The sequence below is a fragment of the Cygnus atratus genome, chromosome 4 (genome assembly GCF_013377495.2).
Source record: "Cygnus atratus isolate AKBS03 ecotype Queensland, Australia chromosome 4, CAtr_DNAZoo_HiC_assembly, whole genome shotgun sequence".
Taxonomy (NCBI): Eukaryota; Metazoa; Chordata; class Aves; order Anseriformes; family Anatidae; genus Cygnus; species Cygnus atratus.
Genome location: NC_066365.1, coordinates 24,086,575 through 24,103,341, shown reverse-complemented (window position 1 = coordinate 24,103,341; position 16,767 = coordinate 24,086,575). Strand labels below are relative to the sequence as shown.

The 16,767-nt window shown below is 35.1% G+C and overlaps 1 protein-coding gene across 3 annotated transcripts in view; it reads left to right on the top strand.

Moving 5' to 3' along the window:
• The first annotated feature begins 2,345 nt into the window (after positions 1 to 2,345).
• The window catches only part of WDR17 (WD repeat domain 17), a 47,674-nt gene continuing 33,252 nt past the window's right edge, over positions 2,346 to 16,767 (top strand). For 2 of the 3 annotated variants that reach the window (XM_035557903.1, XM_035557902.1), the window contains exons 1-3: positions 12,810 to 12,932; positions 14,024 to 14,207; positions 15,953 to 16,183. In XM_035557903.1, the coding sequence (XP_035413796.1) occupies positions 12,810 to 12,932; positions 14,024 to 14,207; positions 15,953 to 16,183 (538 nt within the window). Of the gene's footprint in view, positions 2,412 to 12,803; positions 12,933 to 14,023; positions 14,208 to 15,952; positions 16,184 to 16,767 lie in introns of those variants that run through there. The other variant, XM_035557901.1, reaches the window with a different exon arrangement.

Here is a 16,767-nt window from a genome sequence, read left to right as displayed (position 1 = left end):
AAATAGTTTTGCCGGCAGTTGGAGACGGATGCAGGAATAGGCAAAGATAATAGGCCTGCGATGCATTTGCAGCTACTAGTCTTCCTTGTCTTATTTTTTTCATATATAATTGAGACAAAGCTTTTTGCTTTATTTACAGGTAATCGTAACAGTTTTCAGCAGTTTAAGTTCCCATCCACTGTCACATGAAGATTTTAATTGCATCTGTACCTTTGAGCTGAAAGTATCACCAGTTTGTTGAAAGGATAATACAGTATCTCTATTCATTTAGTCCATGCTGCCCTGATGATCCTGACACTAAATGTGAGCCGGTGTTAGGTTCTCTTGACAGACTCGTCGTACTAACGTGTTGGTGTTGAGACTAGAAAACTCAGTTCACGTACGTTGTGGGACTGCTGCAGGCTTTGAACAGCAACAAAGCTCAGTTAGTGCTGAACTAGGGGTGATGATTAACATCATTTGGCCTTATACAGAGGCAAAGCAGCCTGAAAGCAAAGGCTTTCCTAAAAATGGTAATATAAATCTGTTTGAAATTATGATTTTAGGGTGTAACAAGCAGTAATAATGTGGGTATGATTCATTTAGCATACTGTAAAATTTTCATTCCCAAGAGAGGTACATCAGTAACACCTTTATAATTTAGTCATAGACCAAGACTACTATCAGGCATTTCTTCAGCTGTGTGAGTAGATGTGTCTGAATTAATCCTGTATTTCCCATATATTTTATGAGATCGCAAAGTGCACAGAATTGTTCGTTGCTTGTGGTTGAGGTGAAGTCAAATAGGCAAATATTGAGGCAAATAATCTGAAAAGTTTCAGTAGTAGGGTGGGAAGTTCCTTTTCGTTCTCATGTGTTTGTCTGGAGGACTACATGACAACAAACCATCTTTTGTTAGTCTGGGAATGCCACTTCCCAGAAATGTAGTGGGTGTCTTGATTTAATTTTTGTGTGTTTGTTTTTTTTCCCTGGGGTGTCATAATTTCTGACTAAGAGGTTAAAAAGTAAAAGTATTGCTTCTATTCTTCATTTGCCTGCTGTGTATCTGAGAACTTCTTTATGTGATAGCCTTAATGGAAACTGTGCTGGAATAGGACTGATGCTGACACCAAGGTGTGTACTGGTGTTGAGGGAATTCTGCTCTTTTAAAACAGAGTAATGTTGACCACCAACTCTGAGTTAATATCCGGCACTTCAGGCTGCTCTTTTCTCATTTTGCTTTGTTTATTTCTTGATTGAACAATTCTAGCTTTTGCATTTATTGTATTAATAACTGTGGGGAAACAACTCGTTAATCCAGTCCAGAAGGGCATGGGTCGTCTGGGTTCTAAGCTTCTTAAGGAATTGGGATTTTTATTTTAGTTCTCTGGAATCTCTTGAGGATTTGGTAGTTGCTGTAACCACACAGCTGGAAAGCTTTGTATGATAATGTCCTAAAGAGCACAGCTGATGAAATGTGCTGCTGCAGTACTGAATTGTGGTGTGAACAGTACATCTTTTATTCCCCTTCCCACCTCTTTTTTTTTTCCTTGGAACACTGCACTGTCTGACATGAAACTCAGGAGCATACCAAAAAAAAATTATAATTAGCTGCTGAAAGAATAAATAGTCAGATCTCTGAGACTATCCTGAGGGAGAGAAAAGAAGCATTCCGATGAATTAGGGAAAATCAGGCTTTCTAAATTTCCCAGCCCGTGCTGGTGGCTGTAGACAAGCCTTTCAGGCTCTGCTGGCTGTGATGGAAATACAGTGCTTTTGTGGGTTTTTGTTTGTTTTTTTTAATGTTGTTAAACATAGGATGTTCTGCATTTGGAAAGGTCGTGGCCACTCCTCCTCTGCCAGTTGAAGCCACTCCCTACATAACCCAAACACGTTACACTCCATGATTCTGAAGGTATTTTACATTTTGACACTAGCTTTTGTGCACTGAACCACATTTCAGTACATTTTGGGGGAAAAAAAAAAGAGGAATTTTTTTTTTTAGGAGGCAAATAAGAATGATTCAAACAGCACCTCATTTTCAGAGCTCAGAAGCACTGTAAAATCAAGCTTGAAGCACTGACCAGCTTTAATTTAAAAGACAGCGATATATAATACATATTTGTTTTAGTGCTGGTTTCTGTGTTCCAGTTCAGAATCCAACACATAGATAGCATGTAAATTGCTGCTAACAGTTTTTCAGATTATATATTTAAGAATTTAAAGCTTATTGGTATAGAATCATGTCACAGAGTTCAGATCTGATCTCTGGGTAGCTTGTAGTCTTGAATAAAGTTTAGCACCGAACTCATCGTACTTGCATATGTTCAGGTTCTGTATTTTTAGTTTCCACTGTGCCTTCTGTCATGGCTTGGATGACTTACATTTCCCACTGGTTTGATGAAGATGATTGGTATGAAGGACAACAACGAGTAAGATTTGTTTAAATTAATATTTTCTCTTTTTATCTCTATTGTTTCTCTTCTTTAAGCTGCTGTTTATTACATTACTAGTACCAAAAATAATGTTTCCATGGTACTAAGAAGGGATTTTTTTAGTAATTTTAATGGGATCTAGAATCATAGATAATGACATCTAAAATGATTTTAAAATGTTTCTAGCTGGATGAAATATATTGGAAGTTCGGTGGACAGCTGTTTGTATTTTTAGTTTGCATAATTTAATGACTAGAATCCTTTAATATCTAATGAGATAGAAATCAAGCACTTAAGCTTCTTGTATGAGGAGGAAATAATATACTGTGCATGGAATAAACTAATTATAGGTGTTAATTGAATAAAACCAAGCAAAACTGGGGGAGATGAAATTAATCTAGGTTCATTTCCAAGCTGTACCTTGGATATTTGTACATTTTTATCCTAACATTTTTCTGAAGAGGAGGAGTGGTTACTATAGCAACATTTGCAGGATATCTTGAATTCCTTTTATGTTTATTAACTGCATGCCTTGGGCAAGCTTGATCTACTGCTGCTTTCACAGATTTAGGGTGAGAAGTGAACATGTCACGTTTCTTGCACTGTATTAAGCTCCTTTACATAACCATGTATTTTTGTAATTTCTATTCCTCATTCTGATAGTATGTTCCTAGCTATTGAATCAGAATGCAGATGATGCTACTGAAACATAAGAGACAGCAGCTTTTTTAATTGTATTGTCATGTATCACTTAGTAATGCCATTTATATGTTCGTAAATATTTAAAAACTAGCAGATTTTTAATGCTTTTTCAACTGTTGTAATTTTATATGTCTCTTACCATATGAATGTCTCAGATGTGGAATAATCTGTTAATAGCTGCTCATCGGGGACTCAGATGTAAGATGTGTCCAGAGGTAAATTTGTCTGTTATCACAAGTGCTTTCTTGGCAAGTAGCCAGCACAAAAGCAATCTTCTGGTGATTGTGATAGCTCTGGGTTGGAAGATGAGAACAGAATTCTTATGGAGGGTATGAGATGTTTTATAGCGAGATAAGACGTGGTTATATGTATCATATAAGGCATCTGAAAGCTGGAGTTCTAGTACCAGATAAATAATTAATGCTCTAGTTTTGTTACCACTGTTATGTATCTCAGTTTGATTGTATGTAGCTCAAGATTCCTGGAGATGTATTAATGAATCATCAGCATTTCTCCTTAGTCTGTTTCAAACCCTAGTATTTCTATTCAGATTGTCTTTGTAAAGTTGCACATTAAAAGATTCTCTCATTAAACTTTACAAGTAGTGTAGTAAAGAAAGTCAAGAATGCTCCTTTGCAAAACTTTTGCCAAGTTAGTTTTTGTAATGTTAAATTATTATTCTTACATTTTCTAAGCAGGGTATCTGTCTTAGATTGATGTTTTGACTTTAATTTCGGATAAGAATTTGTATCTGTTTAAAATTCTTATAGTCATATCCATGAGATGCTTCTCTGTGTGTTGTGGAAGAGGAATTTGAAATTGTGGAGGGTTTATGAGTGTGGATTATAAATATAAAAATACATCCTTAGCAATGTTTTCATAGCTAGTCAAAGTGGCTGAGTTAAAACTTCATGCAGCAGTTACTTTATTGTAATTTCTAATACCTGAGTGGTTGGCTTTGAAATAGCATTCTGTTACTGTCGATTCCCTTGGATATGATTATATACTTCTGACCTGAAATATAAAGAGAGACATTTGATCAAAATTGTGTTTCAAAATTTTTTTTTGTCATTTACTACATATCCTTGCCCCATGTCATCAGACATGGGCAAAAATACCAGTTTGCAGAAGGACAATTTTGATTATAATTGCACAAATGATGTATTCGTGCCTGTACAAAGGGATTAGGGGAGCAGGTGAATGGAAGAATCTCTGTTTGCTGAGCTGGCACATAATACTTTGGCTCTGTGTTTATTGTGGAGGTTTAAAATCATTGTGAAAACTAGTAGAAAGTTTTGCTTTTTTTTTTTTTTTTTAAAAAAAAGTGTGTTTTTCCTAGTCAGTGTCTGAATAACTGATTATGCTCACTTTGAACACTTGTTAGGTTGTTTTCCGTACGTTAGGAGATTTGCAGCCAGCATTTGCGTAACATGAATCTAGCCCAGGTTTCTGATATTTTTGAAGAATCTTGCTGAAATTCAAAGCCTTTTTCAATTTTTCAGTACACTGAAAATGGAACTCTCTTCTTGCCTGTAGTTACTCCTCTGACCCTGCAGGAGCCGCAGCCGATCTGTGCGCTGTGAAGTGTGCACAGAAATGGAAAACTTTCTGATTTTTTTGCAGAGAAGCATACAGTCTTTCTGTCTGTAAGCTGGTCAGTGTTAAACTAACAACCAACCTGACACTTTAACAGGCAGTAGACTACCTAGGATGAATCTTGATGGGAAGTATGAAATGCTTAACTTCTGTAAACAGCACTAAATATGTAAATCCCCATAGTTATTCTACATTGTGACTGTCAGGATTAATGTAGGCTTCTTTGCTCATCTTTTCCTCAGAAATGATTGCTTGAAGTAGTACATGTACAGTCTTGGTAAGGCTGTTTAGAGATCTATCTTAGCAACTGCAGTTTGATTTTCCGTATCAGGAATTGAAACTTCTTTAGAATTTTGTGGTACTCCACACATAGAAGAAGGAATTTTTGTTTAAAGGGAATAGCTCAACTGATACTGAGATATCTGGTTCTTAAGCAATTAAAATTGATATATGACATGGCCATCTATTTCTTTGTTTCTGACCTTTATTTCCTGTGGATCTACTTAAATCCATGACAGGTGCTCTTCGACAATATTCATCAGTTTTTCATAGTGTCAGTCAAACTTCTCAGTCAGATTCTTCATAGTGTAAGATTTCTTCTCATCTTCTGATGTGCTTACTTTTACTTTTGAGGTTCCCCAAATTCATAAATTGACAGAAATATGTTTTATTGCTAGGATTATGAGATGTGGAATTGTGAATATTCATCTACATGAATCGGTATTTTGTACCAATATTTTCCTACTTTTATGAACATTGAATATAATTCAAAAAATACACTAATTTCTTAATGTTTCTGGAAGAATCATTTGTTTAAAGTTTTGGGGAGGTTCATTGTTTTGTTTAGCAGGTTTAATTTGTCATTGACTTCTAAGTTGCCTATGTATCAGAATACTTCCAATTATCCTTTATTTGATTCTTTCACCTAAATCTGGGTAGATTATTAACCAGATTTAATTTCTTAACGTGGCAATAATGTGCTTGGTGTTTTCCCTCTCCTTTGGAAGAGGACTAGCACTAATTACTCTTCCATTCTTGCATAATGCTTGGTGCTACTGAGGCAGGCACAGTCAGGTTGGTTTCTGCTCTGTCTTGCAGACATGAAGAGACTTCTTGTTATGCTTAAAGACCTCCGTGTTTTTAATGAGGTAAATTCTTTGTCCGGTGCTTCAAACTGGCCCAGTTGAATAGGGCAATGAATGTGAAATGCCGTGGTTCACACATCGTGTTTTCATCTCTAATGGATTTTCCTACAAGGATGGACACCTATGTCGAATGTTTTTGAGACTTTTTTATGTCAGTAAAGTAGGTCTTTAATTATGACATTATCATTGACATTGACAAAAATGGGGACAGTGGACTGGATGAGAGATAATACTGGTGTGTGCCACCCCTACAGGTGTGACAGCAAGTTTTCCTTGTAAGAAAACATACAGACTTAATTGGAAGATAGTGACGATAGAACTAATGGAAGCAGAAGCACTTGACACCTGAGTACATACAGCTGCTCCAGCTGGATTAACCAGCCTTTTGGTCTATACAGAAGTGTAATGATTAGCATATGGATACTGTATATTCACTTCTGTGCTCATGCCACATTGTAGATGTACTCATATGGACCCCAAAGGCTCACAGTGTGGGTGCACGTTATTTGTTGTGCTTGATGGTTGTAAGTTTGGGAATACTTGCAATGTGCAAGCGTAGCTCCTGATAATTAAAGGGTGCCAATTGATGGATTTAAACAGCTGTTATTAATGTGTAAATGTTGCTGTAGTACAGTCAGAAAAAAAAAAACAACAACAAACAATGAAATGCACTGAGTACCTGAAGCAGAGGAAAAGGAATTAGTTTGGAATTAAAATGGTGCCTGTTAAAGAGCTGCAGTTGCCAGGCTACTGACACTGCTGCTGTGTGTGTGGGGTGCGACACAATGCTCAGTCTTTTCTCCTGCATCCTTTAGTAACTGCATTATTCTGTGAACATCAAGGTTTAGTTCCTTCATCTGTTAAGTTAAGTGATTTCATTCGACAGCCAGAACAAGATTTTACATTTTTGGGAGCAGCAAGGTATTGGAATGAACATGGAAATTCTTAAGTGGTTTACAAAAAAATGATACCTATGCTAAGGTAGGGATTATTAGGCATTTATCTCTAAGTCATTGATATATAGCCATGTCTATGTATCTAGTCCATTCAGATGTTATTTTTAAATAATATTACCTCTGTGGTATACAGAATTTCAATTTATTTTTTTTTCCTATATTTAGCAACAAGAAAGGACTTAAAATGTTGCTGCTCATGCCAATTGAAAAAAAAAAAAAAAAAAAGGTTTTGTTGTCCTCCCTCTTCCCCTCATCTCCTTGGAAACTATGGGCATCCTTTGATAGCTTTCCCAGTGCAGTATTTTTATATGCACGTTTTTTTCAGTGTATTCTTCAGAGCCTAATATAATTTTTTGTATATCCTTTATTTTGAAAGAAAATATTTTTTAACAAAAGACGAAAAAAATCTCCATTATTTAAAATGCAACATGTATGGTCATATATGTGTCTATAATATATATACCTTTATATTGCATTTGTAGATTTTTTGCCATTTTACTCATGTTGTTTTGGTGAATGCTGTTTTATCCCATGTACTATAAGCATGTCCAACAGAAATCTATAATGGCTGAAAAGATCTGTGGGAAACTGCTTTGATACAAGGTACTTGAGAGATATAACAGTGTCACGCAACTGCAATTTCTTCTTCAAGATACAATTATACCACATTTCAAAGCAAATGTTTCTTACTAATTACAATATATTTAAAGAATAGGGAGCGGGAAATATTAACAAGGTTAAAACTACACATATTAGCAAATAAAGTTTAAAGTGCTTTTTAGAATACAGCTCAAAATACTTCACATATGCAATGTAATTTAAGTTGTGAATATTTTTTCTTTTTTTTTTTTAACCTAAGGAAAAAACTGTATCAGGAATCAAAGTTTAATAATGCTTCTTAGGCATAAGCTACTAACTGGAGTGAAATAATGGAGTATCACAAAGCAGCATTTTTTATCCAAATGGTAGTCTTATTGAGGGGACATTTTCATTTGGATATCAGATTTTAAGAAAAAAACATAATACCAAAAAATGGTTGCTTTAAATTTAACTTATGAGTGAGGTTTCTTATGGTGAATTTCTTCAAAAAAACATTGAATTTACCTTTTGTCTTTAATGTAAGTGTGAAATAAAGAGAAAGCATAGTCAGATGTGTTCTTTTATTTGGAAAACAGTACTTAGTGCAGCATACCCAGTAAAACTTACAGGCATACATTTAGAACTAGGCTGAAATACTTTTTTAGCCATTTGATGACAATGATTTTTGATCATGATTAGTGTACCCTGAAATCTAATCAGTGATGAATGCATTTGGAGACTTAAAATCCTTCTCAGCTGCTTAGAATAATATTTTCCTATGTTTCTATGTTTCCTAGTCTTTATGTAGTCAACAATTATGTTCCTCTCTCATATGAAGTTGAAAAAGACAATCTTCTGATTATGCTAACAGGATTTATTTTTTTTTTAATATAGATTACTGTGGAATCCTACAAGACAGATCTGTTGGTAAAATGGAAAAAAAATTAAGAAATTCTGGTTTATCATCTATACGAGTTGTTAACTTCCAGTTAGTTTTGCCTGTAATCAAATCGTGAACAAAACTAGATTTAAAATATTTTCTTACAGATTAAACTTCATCAAATCAGGAATATAATAGCTCCCAGGTAAAGAAAGAAGGTTAAAAAAAAAAAAAAAAAAGAGAGAAAAGAGGATCTGTACAAAATAGGAGACAAATCTGTTGTTAATTATATGAATATTTGTGGACTATTAATTTTTAAAGAAGAGTTCATTTTTTAATCACTTTTATATGCAGTAAACCTATAAATTAAATCTATGATAATCTAATATTATGTATCTATCTTCTGATTATTCACGTGTTTAGGTTCTGTTTGTTTTTTCCAATTTTCATTATTTTTGTGTTCGCATATCCACAGTTTTAATTGTTAGACCACCATTTTCTGAGTTTTGGTTCATTATGCTATTTTGCATTTTAGTAAATTTTTATGTAATCAGATGGATGACTTTAATTTCAGAAAACATGGCTGTTAATGGTACCAGCTATTTTTTCATCATGACTGGAAGAAATCTTTGTTGCAGTTCTAAATGTCCAAAATACAAATATTTCTGAATGTGATTGATACTTTAATTGTAAAGAAAGGACCTTTGGATTTTGTAATCTTACTAAGATTACTAGTCTTACTTAGAGTCTTACTTAGAGTCTTACTTAGAGTCTTACTTAGAGTCTTACTTAGAGTCTTACTTAGAGTCTTACTTAGAGTCTTACTTAGAGTCTTACTTAGAGTCTTACTTAGAGTCTTACTTAGAGGCAAAATCAGAAACTTTGAGACTATTTACTTTTGTCAGTTTGTGAGAGTGGGGGTGGTGATGATGATTGTTTAATTAATAAGATAAATTAATTTCCTAGGGACTCTTATTGATAGCACGAGAAGGATTGTAAATGAACTGCAGGGTAATGCAATTTATAGCATTTACGGAATGTTTGTGTGCCAAGTATATGCCCCAAGCACATAAGAAAAAATGGAAAATAAAATTAATCATTCAGCTTCATTTTCATCCCTAGTATGTATGCATTAAAATGAAATTCCAATAATACTTTTGTCATAAGTTTTTGTCAACATAGCCTGTTAGTTCCCTTTGCACTATAGGTCACTGTTGTAGTTGTACAAAAACAACCCTTATGCTTAATCAACAATTGCTTTTAGCGTTGCTTCATATCAAAAATCGTCTTTTTTTTAAATTCCCTCTCCTTTGTGGGGCTTAAATTGACCTGATGCTTGGTAAATTGACCATAACTCTCCTCACCTTTTATGTTTATAGGCTCAGTTCCTTGAATTAAAGACCCCATCCTCCTTACTCCATATAGTATTTTTCTACATAATGTCCCTCAGTCTGTTTACCAATCCACAATATAAGTATGTCCTTAAATGAGACATTCTTTAGTGTAGTTGCAGATGTAAATTGTCATGTCTGGACCTTACCTGAGCCCACGCTGAAGCATGTGGCGATATGGTGAAACTCAGCAAAATTTTCCTCCGCCCTTCTGTCCAAGGAGAATCTTTTCTAGAGGTGCTCTTACTGATGCGAGTACAATTGTTTTCCTTGAATTCCTTCTGCAGTCATTTGGACTTTGTTCTGACACTTGGATCACCATGTTGTGATCCACCTAGTCATCTTTATCAGCCTCATTTGCAGTTGTTAGGCTATTGGAGTGATCAAAAAGTCATAAGTATGTCTTCAGGTTGATGGAGTTCGCATTGCATCTGTTTGCAACTGGGTTGAACCTAGCTGTGTGTCACATGAAGACTAGTTTCTAAGTGAAGTCAGAGATTCTGTAAAAATTGGTGGCCTTCCCTACTTGTCTGCTGTAAATAAATTCACCAAGGCTCATTGTGAACTTTTTCTTGCATCTCAGAATCACGGAATGGTTGAGGTTGGAAAAGACCTCTAGAGCTCTAGTCCAAACCCCACCCGTGCTTGAGTGGGGCTGCCTGGAACAGAGCATGTCCAGACAGCTTTTGAGTATCTCTAAGGATGGAGAATCCATAACTGCTCTGGGCAACCTGTGCTGGTGCTCAGTCACCTGCACAGTAGAAAAGTGTTCCGGTATGTTTAGGTAGGACCTTGTGTTTGAGCCTGTGCCCATTGCCTCCTGTCCTGTCACTCAGCACCACTAGAGTCTGGCTCTGTCTGTACAGCCTACCTTCAAATATTTGTACAGACGGATCCTCCGTGAGTATTCTCTTCCCTGAAGAGTCCCAAGTCTCTCAGCCTTTCTTCGTGAGAGAGGTGCTCCAGTCACTTACTCATCTTCAAGTTCCTTCATTACATTCCCTCCACTAAGTCCATGTCTCTCATGTACTGGGGAGCCCAGAACTGGACCCAGTATTCCAGGTGTGGCCTCACCAGGGCTGAGTACAGGGGATAGCCTGCCTTGACCTGCTGGCAGCAATTCTCATGCAGCCCAGGATACCTTTAGCCTCTTTTGCCACAAAGGCATGGTCCCTCCAGTATTCCTATTACTACCACTTTCATGGTTTATGTATAAAAATAGCACTAAAAATTTGTTAACATACTACATAAATACTTATACTTTAATGAAGTGAGCCTCTCCTTAGAGGAGGCACTTTTTCTGTTCGAAGTGTGTTGTTTTATTCTTGTAAGCATATAACAATGCTTAATAAATAATAATTTAACTAAACTATTTCTTGATACTTTACTTTCATATCTCGTAAAAGAAAACTTTGAGTTTTCTGCTTCTTAGTGAGTTTTTACTCTGAGCTCCAAGTTTGATATGGTCTATAAATGTAATTATGGTTGAAGTTATGCCAGAAGGTAGTTCCATATGCAATGACACTTGCATTTCTCAAACATATAAAATAAAAAAATTAACCTGTACTAATCTAAGATTACTAATAATTGTCACTACCTCAATAAAATAGTGAGAGACTAGTGCCTATCCTGTCACTAATACATGCATATGGAATAGCCAAGCTATCCACAGATAAAACCTTAGCAGAATTCTTTCTTCACATGCATCTAAATGACTTGCCAGATTTCCTTAATAAATAAAAAACAAACAAGCCCTGTTGTGTTGGTTTTTTTTTAAGCAAAATAATTAATGAAGTCTTGATGAAAAGTGCCTATTGATAGGAAATTCTTTTCCTAATTTAGTGTGCTTTTAGTTGAAAGTATGTGTTTGTATTGATTTGTTATGTTTCATCTTAGTAGCATTTAACATATTGAGCCTTTGTGTTGGTGACAAAATGTTTTGGTTGAAGATATTGCAGCACTTTGTTAACAATCTGTAGTCTTATAAGGATGAGACTGAAGTGAATTGTAATATGAAATTGAGAATAACAGTATGATAAAAGAATTAATTTGCAGAGAGTGAGTAAAGTTTCAGCAAACAATTCCTTTGTAAATGTGTGCGTTCTTGGTATGTCAATGGGGAAATGGCCATGCTTGTGCTCTATCTAGGCAGCCTTTTGACATTACCATTGATCAAATACTGACCTAGGCATATAATTGATCTGGCTCAATAGAGCATTTCTTGTGGTTTTATGTTAAAGTCCCCTCATTCTAAGCACAACAAGTAGTTTGAGAAACAGTATTAAAAAAGCATCTAGTATATGTTTTTCCCCTTAGTATTTCTTGTGTTACGCCATTCTTACAAGGATCTTGTGTTACAGCTTTTAAATTCCCTGCAAGTGGATATTTCCCTCATACACAGTAGAGAAAATTTATACTCACAGTAGTGGTCAAATAGTGTTTGAGTTATTATGTGCGGACTTTTAGTGCTGGTTAGCAGAGCTGGTCTGAAGGAGAATCCTGTTTAGGCCTCAGACGCAGGTTGTTGTACAGTAATGCCTACAGTAAGCTTTGCATTTATTTTTCACAGTTCAACTTTTTTTTATTACATAGTAGTAATTAAGAAAGCTTCTTCAGAAAAGGATGATAAGTAATTCATATTTGTACTAAGCTAGTGGTTTGAACACCTTTGTAGGCATGTTGCTTGACATAACTAACACCAAAGTATTACACATAGTTTATTTTGTCCAGCTGACTTTGTGGGGAATGAAGGGGAGAAAAGATCAGAGAGAGCATTATGCTTTTATTTAGAAAGTTTTGAACCTGAGTGTAGGAGAAAATAAAAATGGTGAAGAACAGCTTCAGCTAGTGCAAACCAAGATCTGTTCAGGTTTTCGTGTGCTATCTCCCACTCCCACAAATAGACTCCTGTGAGTGGTAATAAAATCCCTGCCATGTGTAACACTGAAGCCTGTGAATGTCTGCTCAGTGTATTTCTGGTTGTTCGTTTATACCTCGTAAACACAAGATTTTACTGTTAAAACATAAAGGTTAGCTATATTGTTAAGGTACGTATGCATAAATTATGGGAACAAAACTGCATTATTCTGTTGTTTAACATTCTGTCTTCATGTTGTAGTTAATGATTTTCTGTTTTAAAGGCAAAAATGTCACAGGTTAAACAAGTGGGTCTTTTAGCTGCTGGATGTCAGCCATGGAACAAAGATGTGTGTGCTGCTAGTGGGGACAGATTTGCCTACTGTGCTACCCTTGCTATTTATATTTATCAGGTAAGACTGTTTATATTTAACAGACTACTTATTTTACGTTATTGCCTACCTTATTTTGAGCCCTTTCAATAAATGTTTCCATTATGCTTTTGAAAGTATGATTACTGCTGAGAAGATATCTGTATAAAACTCAGTCTTCCATTCAAGATACCTCTTCCAAAGTATTTTTTTCTGCTAGTTACAAATAGTGCATAGAGTTGATGTGTAAGCATTGTATTTGAAGTTGTATGTATCTGGAATTATTTGTAAAAGACAGGCTCTCAATCCAGCAAATGCCTGAGATGAATGAAAATCTGTCAAAGAAGAACAGCTTTTGAGAGAGAAATGAAGCAATTCTATGGTTTCATTTGAAGCTGTAGTGTGGAAGTAGTCATTTGAAGCAGTTTTTAATCCACTCTGGGAAACTTTGAAGATGGAGCTACAGAGCTGTGGATTCAGTGGCCCACCTATCTTTGGTTTGGAGCAACTTACTACTTTCTTTGTTTCTGAACTGCACAGCAGTGTGGTCATTTAAAGTCCCCGATTACTGTGCATCAACATGTAACAAAAAGTATAAATGCTATCACGTGGAATTTTCAGATTGAGAAATACTGCATGAAATAAGGATAACCTTAGTTTAACTGCATGAGTTACACTGCTTGTGGGATTAAAATAAACTTTTCTGTGTCAGGTTTGGGGTTTCGTTTTTTGTTTTTTGTTTTTTGTTTTTTAACTTGACCAAGCAAATTAAGGAATCAGAAAGATTTCAAACTCATTTGTGTTCCATCCCTTGTAGATTAACTGTAAAGAATGCATTTTAGTATCGTTATATAAAAATCATGTTAGAGTGCAGTTTTTAAAGAAATATAATAGTTTATAAGTGAAAATGATAGAATGCTAATAGTGCTTGGGATAATTGAATATTTTACACCTTTTCTGTGTAAGTAAATTACATAGGAATTTCATTTATTGAGATGTCAAGTACTGAGAATTGTTAATCCACCACAATTTCATTTGTAAGTCTGTTACATGAGCTGTTCTCTGACCCAACAGTATTTAAAGTGAGCTTTCAAAATATGTATTTCTAAAATGAATTTTTACTTTTTGTTTAGCTGGATCACCGTTACAATGAATTCAAGCTCCGGGCAATTATGTCTGAGCATAAGAAGACAATCACAGCCATATCCTGGTGTCCACACAATCCTGACGTGTTTGCAAGTGCCAGTGCAGACAGTTTAGTAATTATTTGGAACGTGACTGAACAGAAAGTTGTGGCCAAGCTGGACAACACAAAAGGTACTTCAAACATGGAGATCTATTTGTTCAATAAAGTTCTTTTCATCTCCAGGTATCAGAAATACTTGATATACAGTAAATTCAAAGCATTCAGTAGACCAGCGGTTTAATAATTACATAACACAATATTCTTCTGATTGTTATAGTTCATTTTAGAAAATTACGATAGTGTGTTCAAGGAAATTGCTCTGAACTATCTAGTAATTGGTGAAAAGTTTCTTTTCTCTAAAGTACTTGACCAACTGAAGAATTTACTTTGCCATTGATTATTGGTTGAGCAGAAATAAACCTTTTTTTATCATAAAAAAAAATAAGATTTAAACATTGGATCGTGTATTTTCATGATAACTTTACAGAAGTGAAATCAAATAAAATGTAGCATTCTTTACAGAAGTGAAAACAAAATATAGTGTTCAGCAGGTTCAAGTATAAATTATCAATGAAATTGAAAAATAGTTTTTGTTTAAATACCTTAATTCTTGTCCACCTGTATCTTATCTAAGTTCTTGAAACTGACGACAAGACTGTAATAGAGGTCTAGGGGGGTTAAAAGTCTATACCTGTCACCTTTCCCTGCCCAGTTCTCATTCATTCCCTTCAGTCAAAACCAGCACCTCTATCTTCTGTTCTTATAGGCATTCTCTGTCAGCTGTGCTTGACTCCTACATTTGCTTTCTTGGAAAATAGGTGTAACCCAAGGACAGTCAGTGTCTCAGGTTCTTCCAAGATATTTTGGGACTCTCTACTCTGTTCTTTCCAGAGGATTTAGAATACCCCTAAAAATCTTGTGTATCATGCATATCCTGCAAAAGCAGTAAGTAGGGAAACACACAATGATTTGATCTAATCCAAACAGAATATTGGCTCAAATTATGCATTAATATGAAAGCTGATACTTATTTTTCAACACATTGCTTGCTTAAAAAGCTACTTCAACCAGTGAATACATGTGAAATAATCTTTTCTTATTTTAAATTTTCTAAAAGTCATATTATTTTTAGGATAATATGCTTAAACATCCTATTAATACGGTAGTGTTAAGAAAGCAAAAATAGCATTAAAGTATCAAAATATGAACAGTTGTGAATCTTCATCTTGAGGAGGTTGTCTTACTGCCATTCACCCCTTCAGACACGTTATTGAATTATGGGGATAATTAGTGTTGGAGTTGTTAACGCCAAAACCTTTAAACGTCAGTCCTCACAGGTGTTACGCAACTGAGTTAACTGGCAGATGTCCAGAGAGAAATTATCAAGAGTTTGCTTTGACTACAGAGTTTTCTATCACAAATATCTGCCTCTGTTTTATTTATCCCTAGATTAAATTACATTATGTTTTGGGAAAAAAAATGTAAAATTTTCAGTATTTTACTAGCTTAATAGCAAATAGCTAGCAATAAAACAATAGTGGTAAATGGAATTGTGAATGAATGACAGGATTGTTTACAGGATCAGATTTAACCTCTCTCATATATGTGATTGGCTTTGGCACTAATGAAATCAAGTATAAGTATCATGAAATACAGCCCATCAAAGTAGTATTAAAATAATTTGAGAAATATTTCTGCTTTCTGCATATGGATACGTATAGTTTACTTTTACACTGTTTAAATTTCAGTCTAATAGTTTTTATGTAGATGAATAATTGTTTCTACAGCTTGTCAAGACAGTTGCTGATACTGGGCCCAACAGTAATATACTGAATTTCCTATTCTGGTTCTAACAAGGTTTACCTGTATGTTTCAGGAATTCCTGCGTCACTTAGCTGGTGCTGGAATGCAGGTGATGCAGTTGCATTTGTGTCCCACAGAGGTCCCTTGTACATTTGGACTATCTCGGGACCTGACAGCGGAGTAACTGTACACAGAGAAGCACATAGTTTCTTGTCAGATATCTGTCTATTTAGATGGCATCCAAAGAAAAAAGGAAAAGTAGTCTTTGGACATACTGATGGAAGTCTGTCTGTTTTTCAACCAGGTAAAAACTGATATTGGAATATATATGTATATATTTTTGTTGTTGGCTGTTGTCTCTTTGCATGTAATTCTGCATTTTTTTCATTTAGGTTTTAGAAATATAGGCATATACATAAAACTTGTTCTTAATTCATAGTATTTCTCTTCCTTCTATATCACAGAAATGTATTTGTTTAGTTGAAGTGTGCAGAGCATTTTCTTTGTTGCTTCCCCCTTTTGTGTTCAAGATAATACTGCAATTTTTGATAAGTCTAACAAACTTTTTTTGGGGAATGATAACAGCCACAATTTTCTACTGAATTTTCTGTATTTCCCAGTAAGTTTGTTTATCCAAATGGACAGACTTGAATTTTTCACTAGTCTCTTACTCTGTTTGTTTGTTCTAGAGCCCATTGCTTCATATTCTAGAGTCTGCTGCCTTTTTGTAGGTAGAATTTCATTTCATGAATAACAGTGTGTCGGTCTTTAGGATCCTCTTCTAAAAGAGACTACCTGGGCAAGAATTTTTCTCCATACGTTTGTAATGCACAGAGCATGTGGATGCATACTTCATCAGCAGAGTACTGGACTAATTAAAAAAGGGGT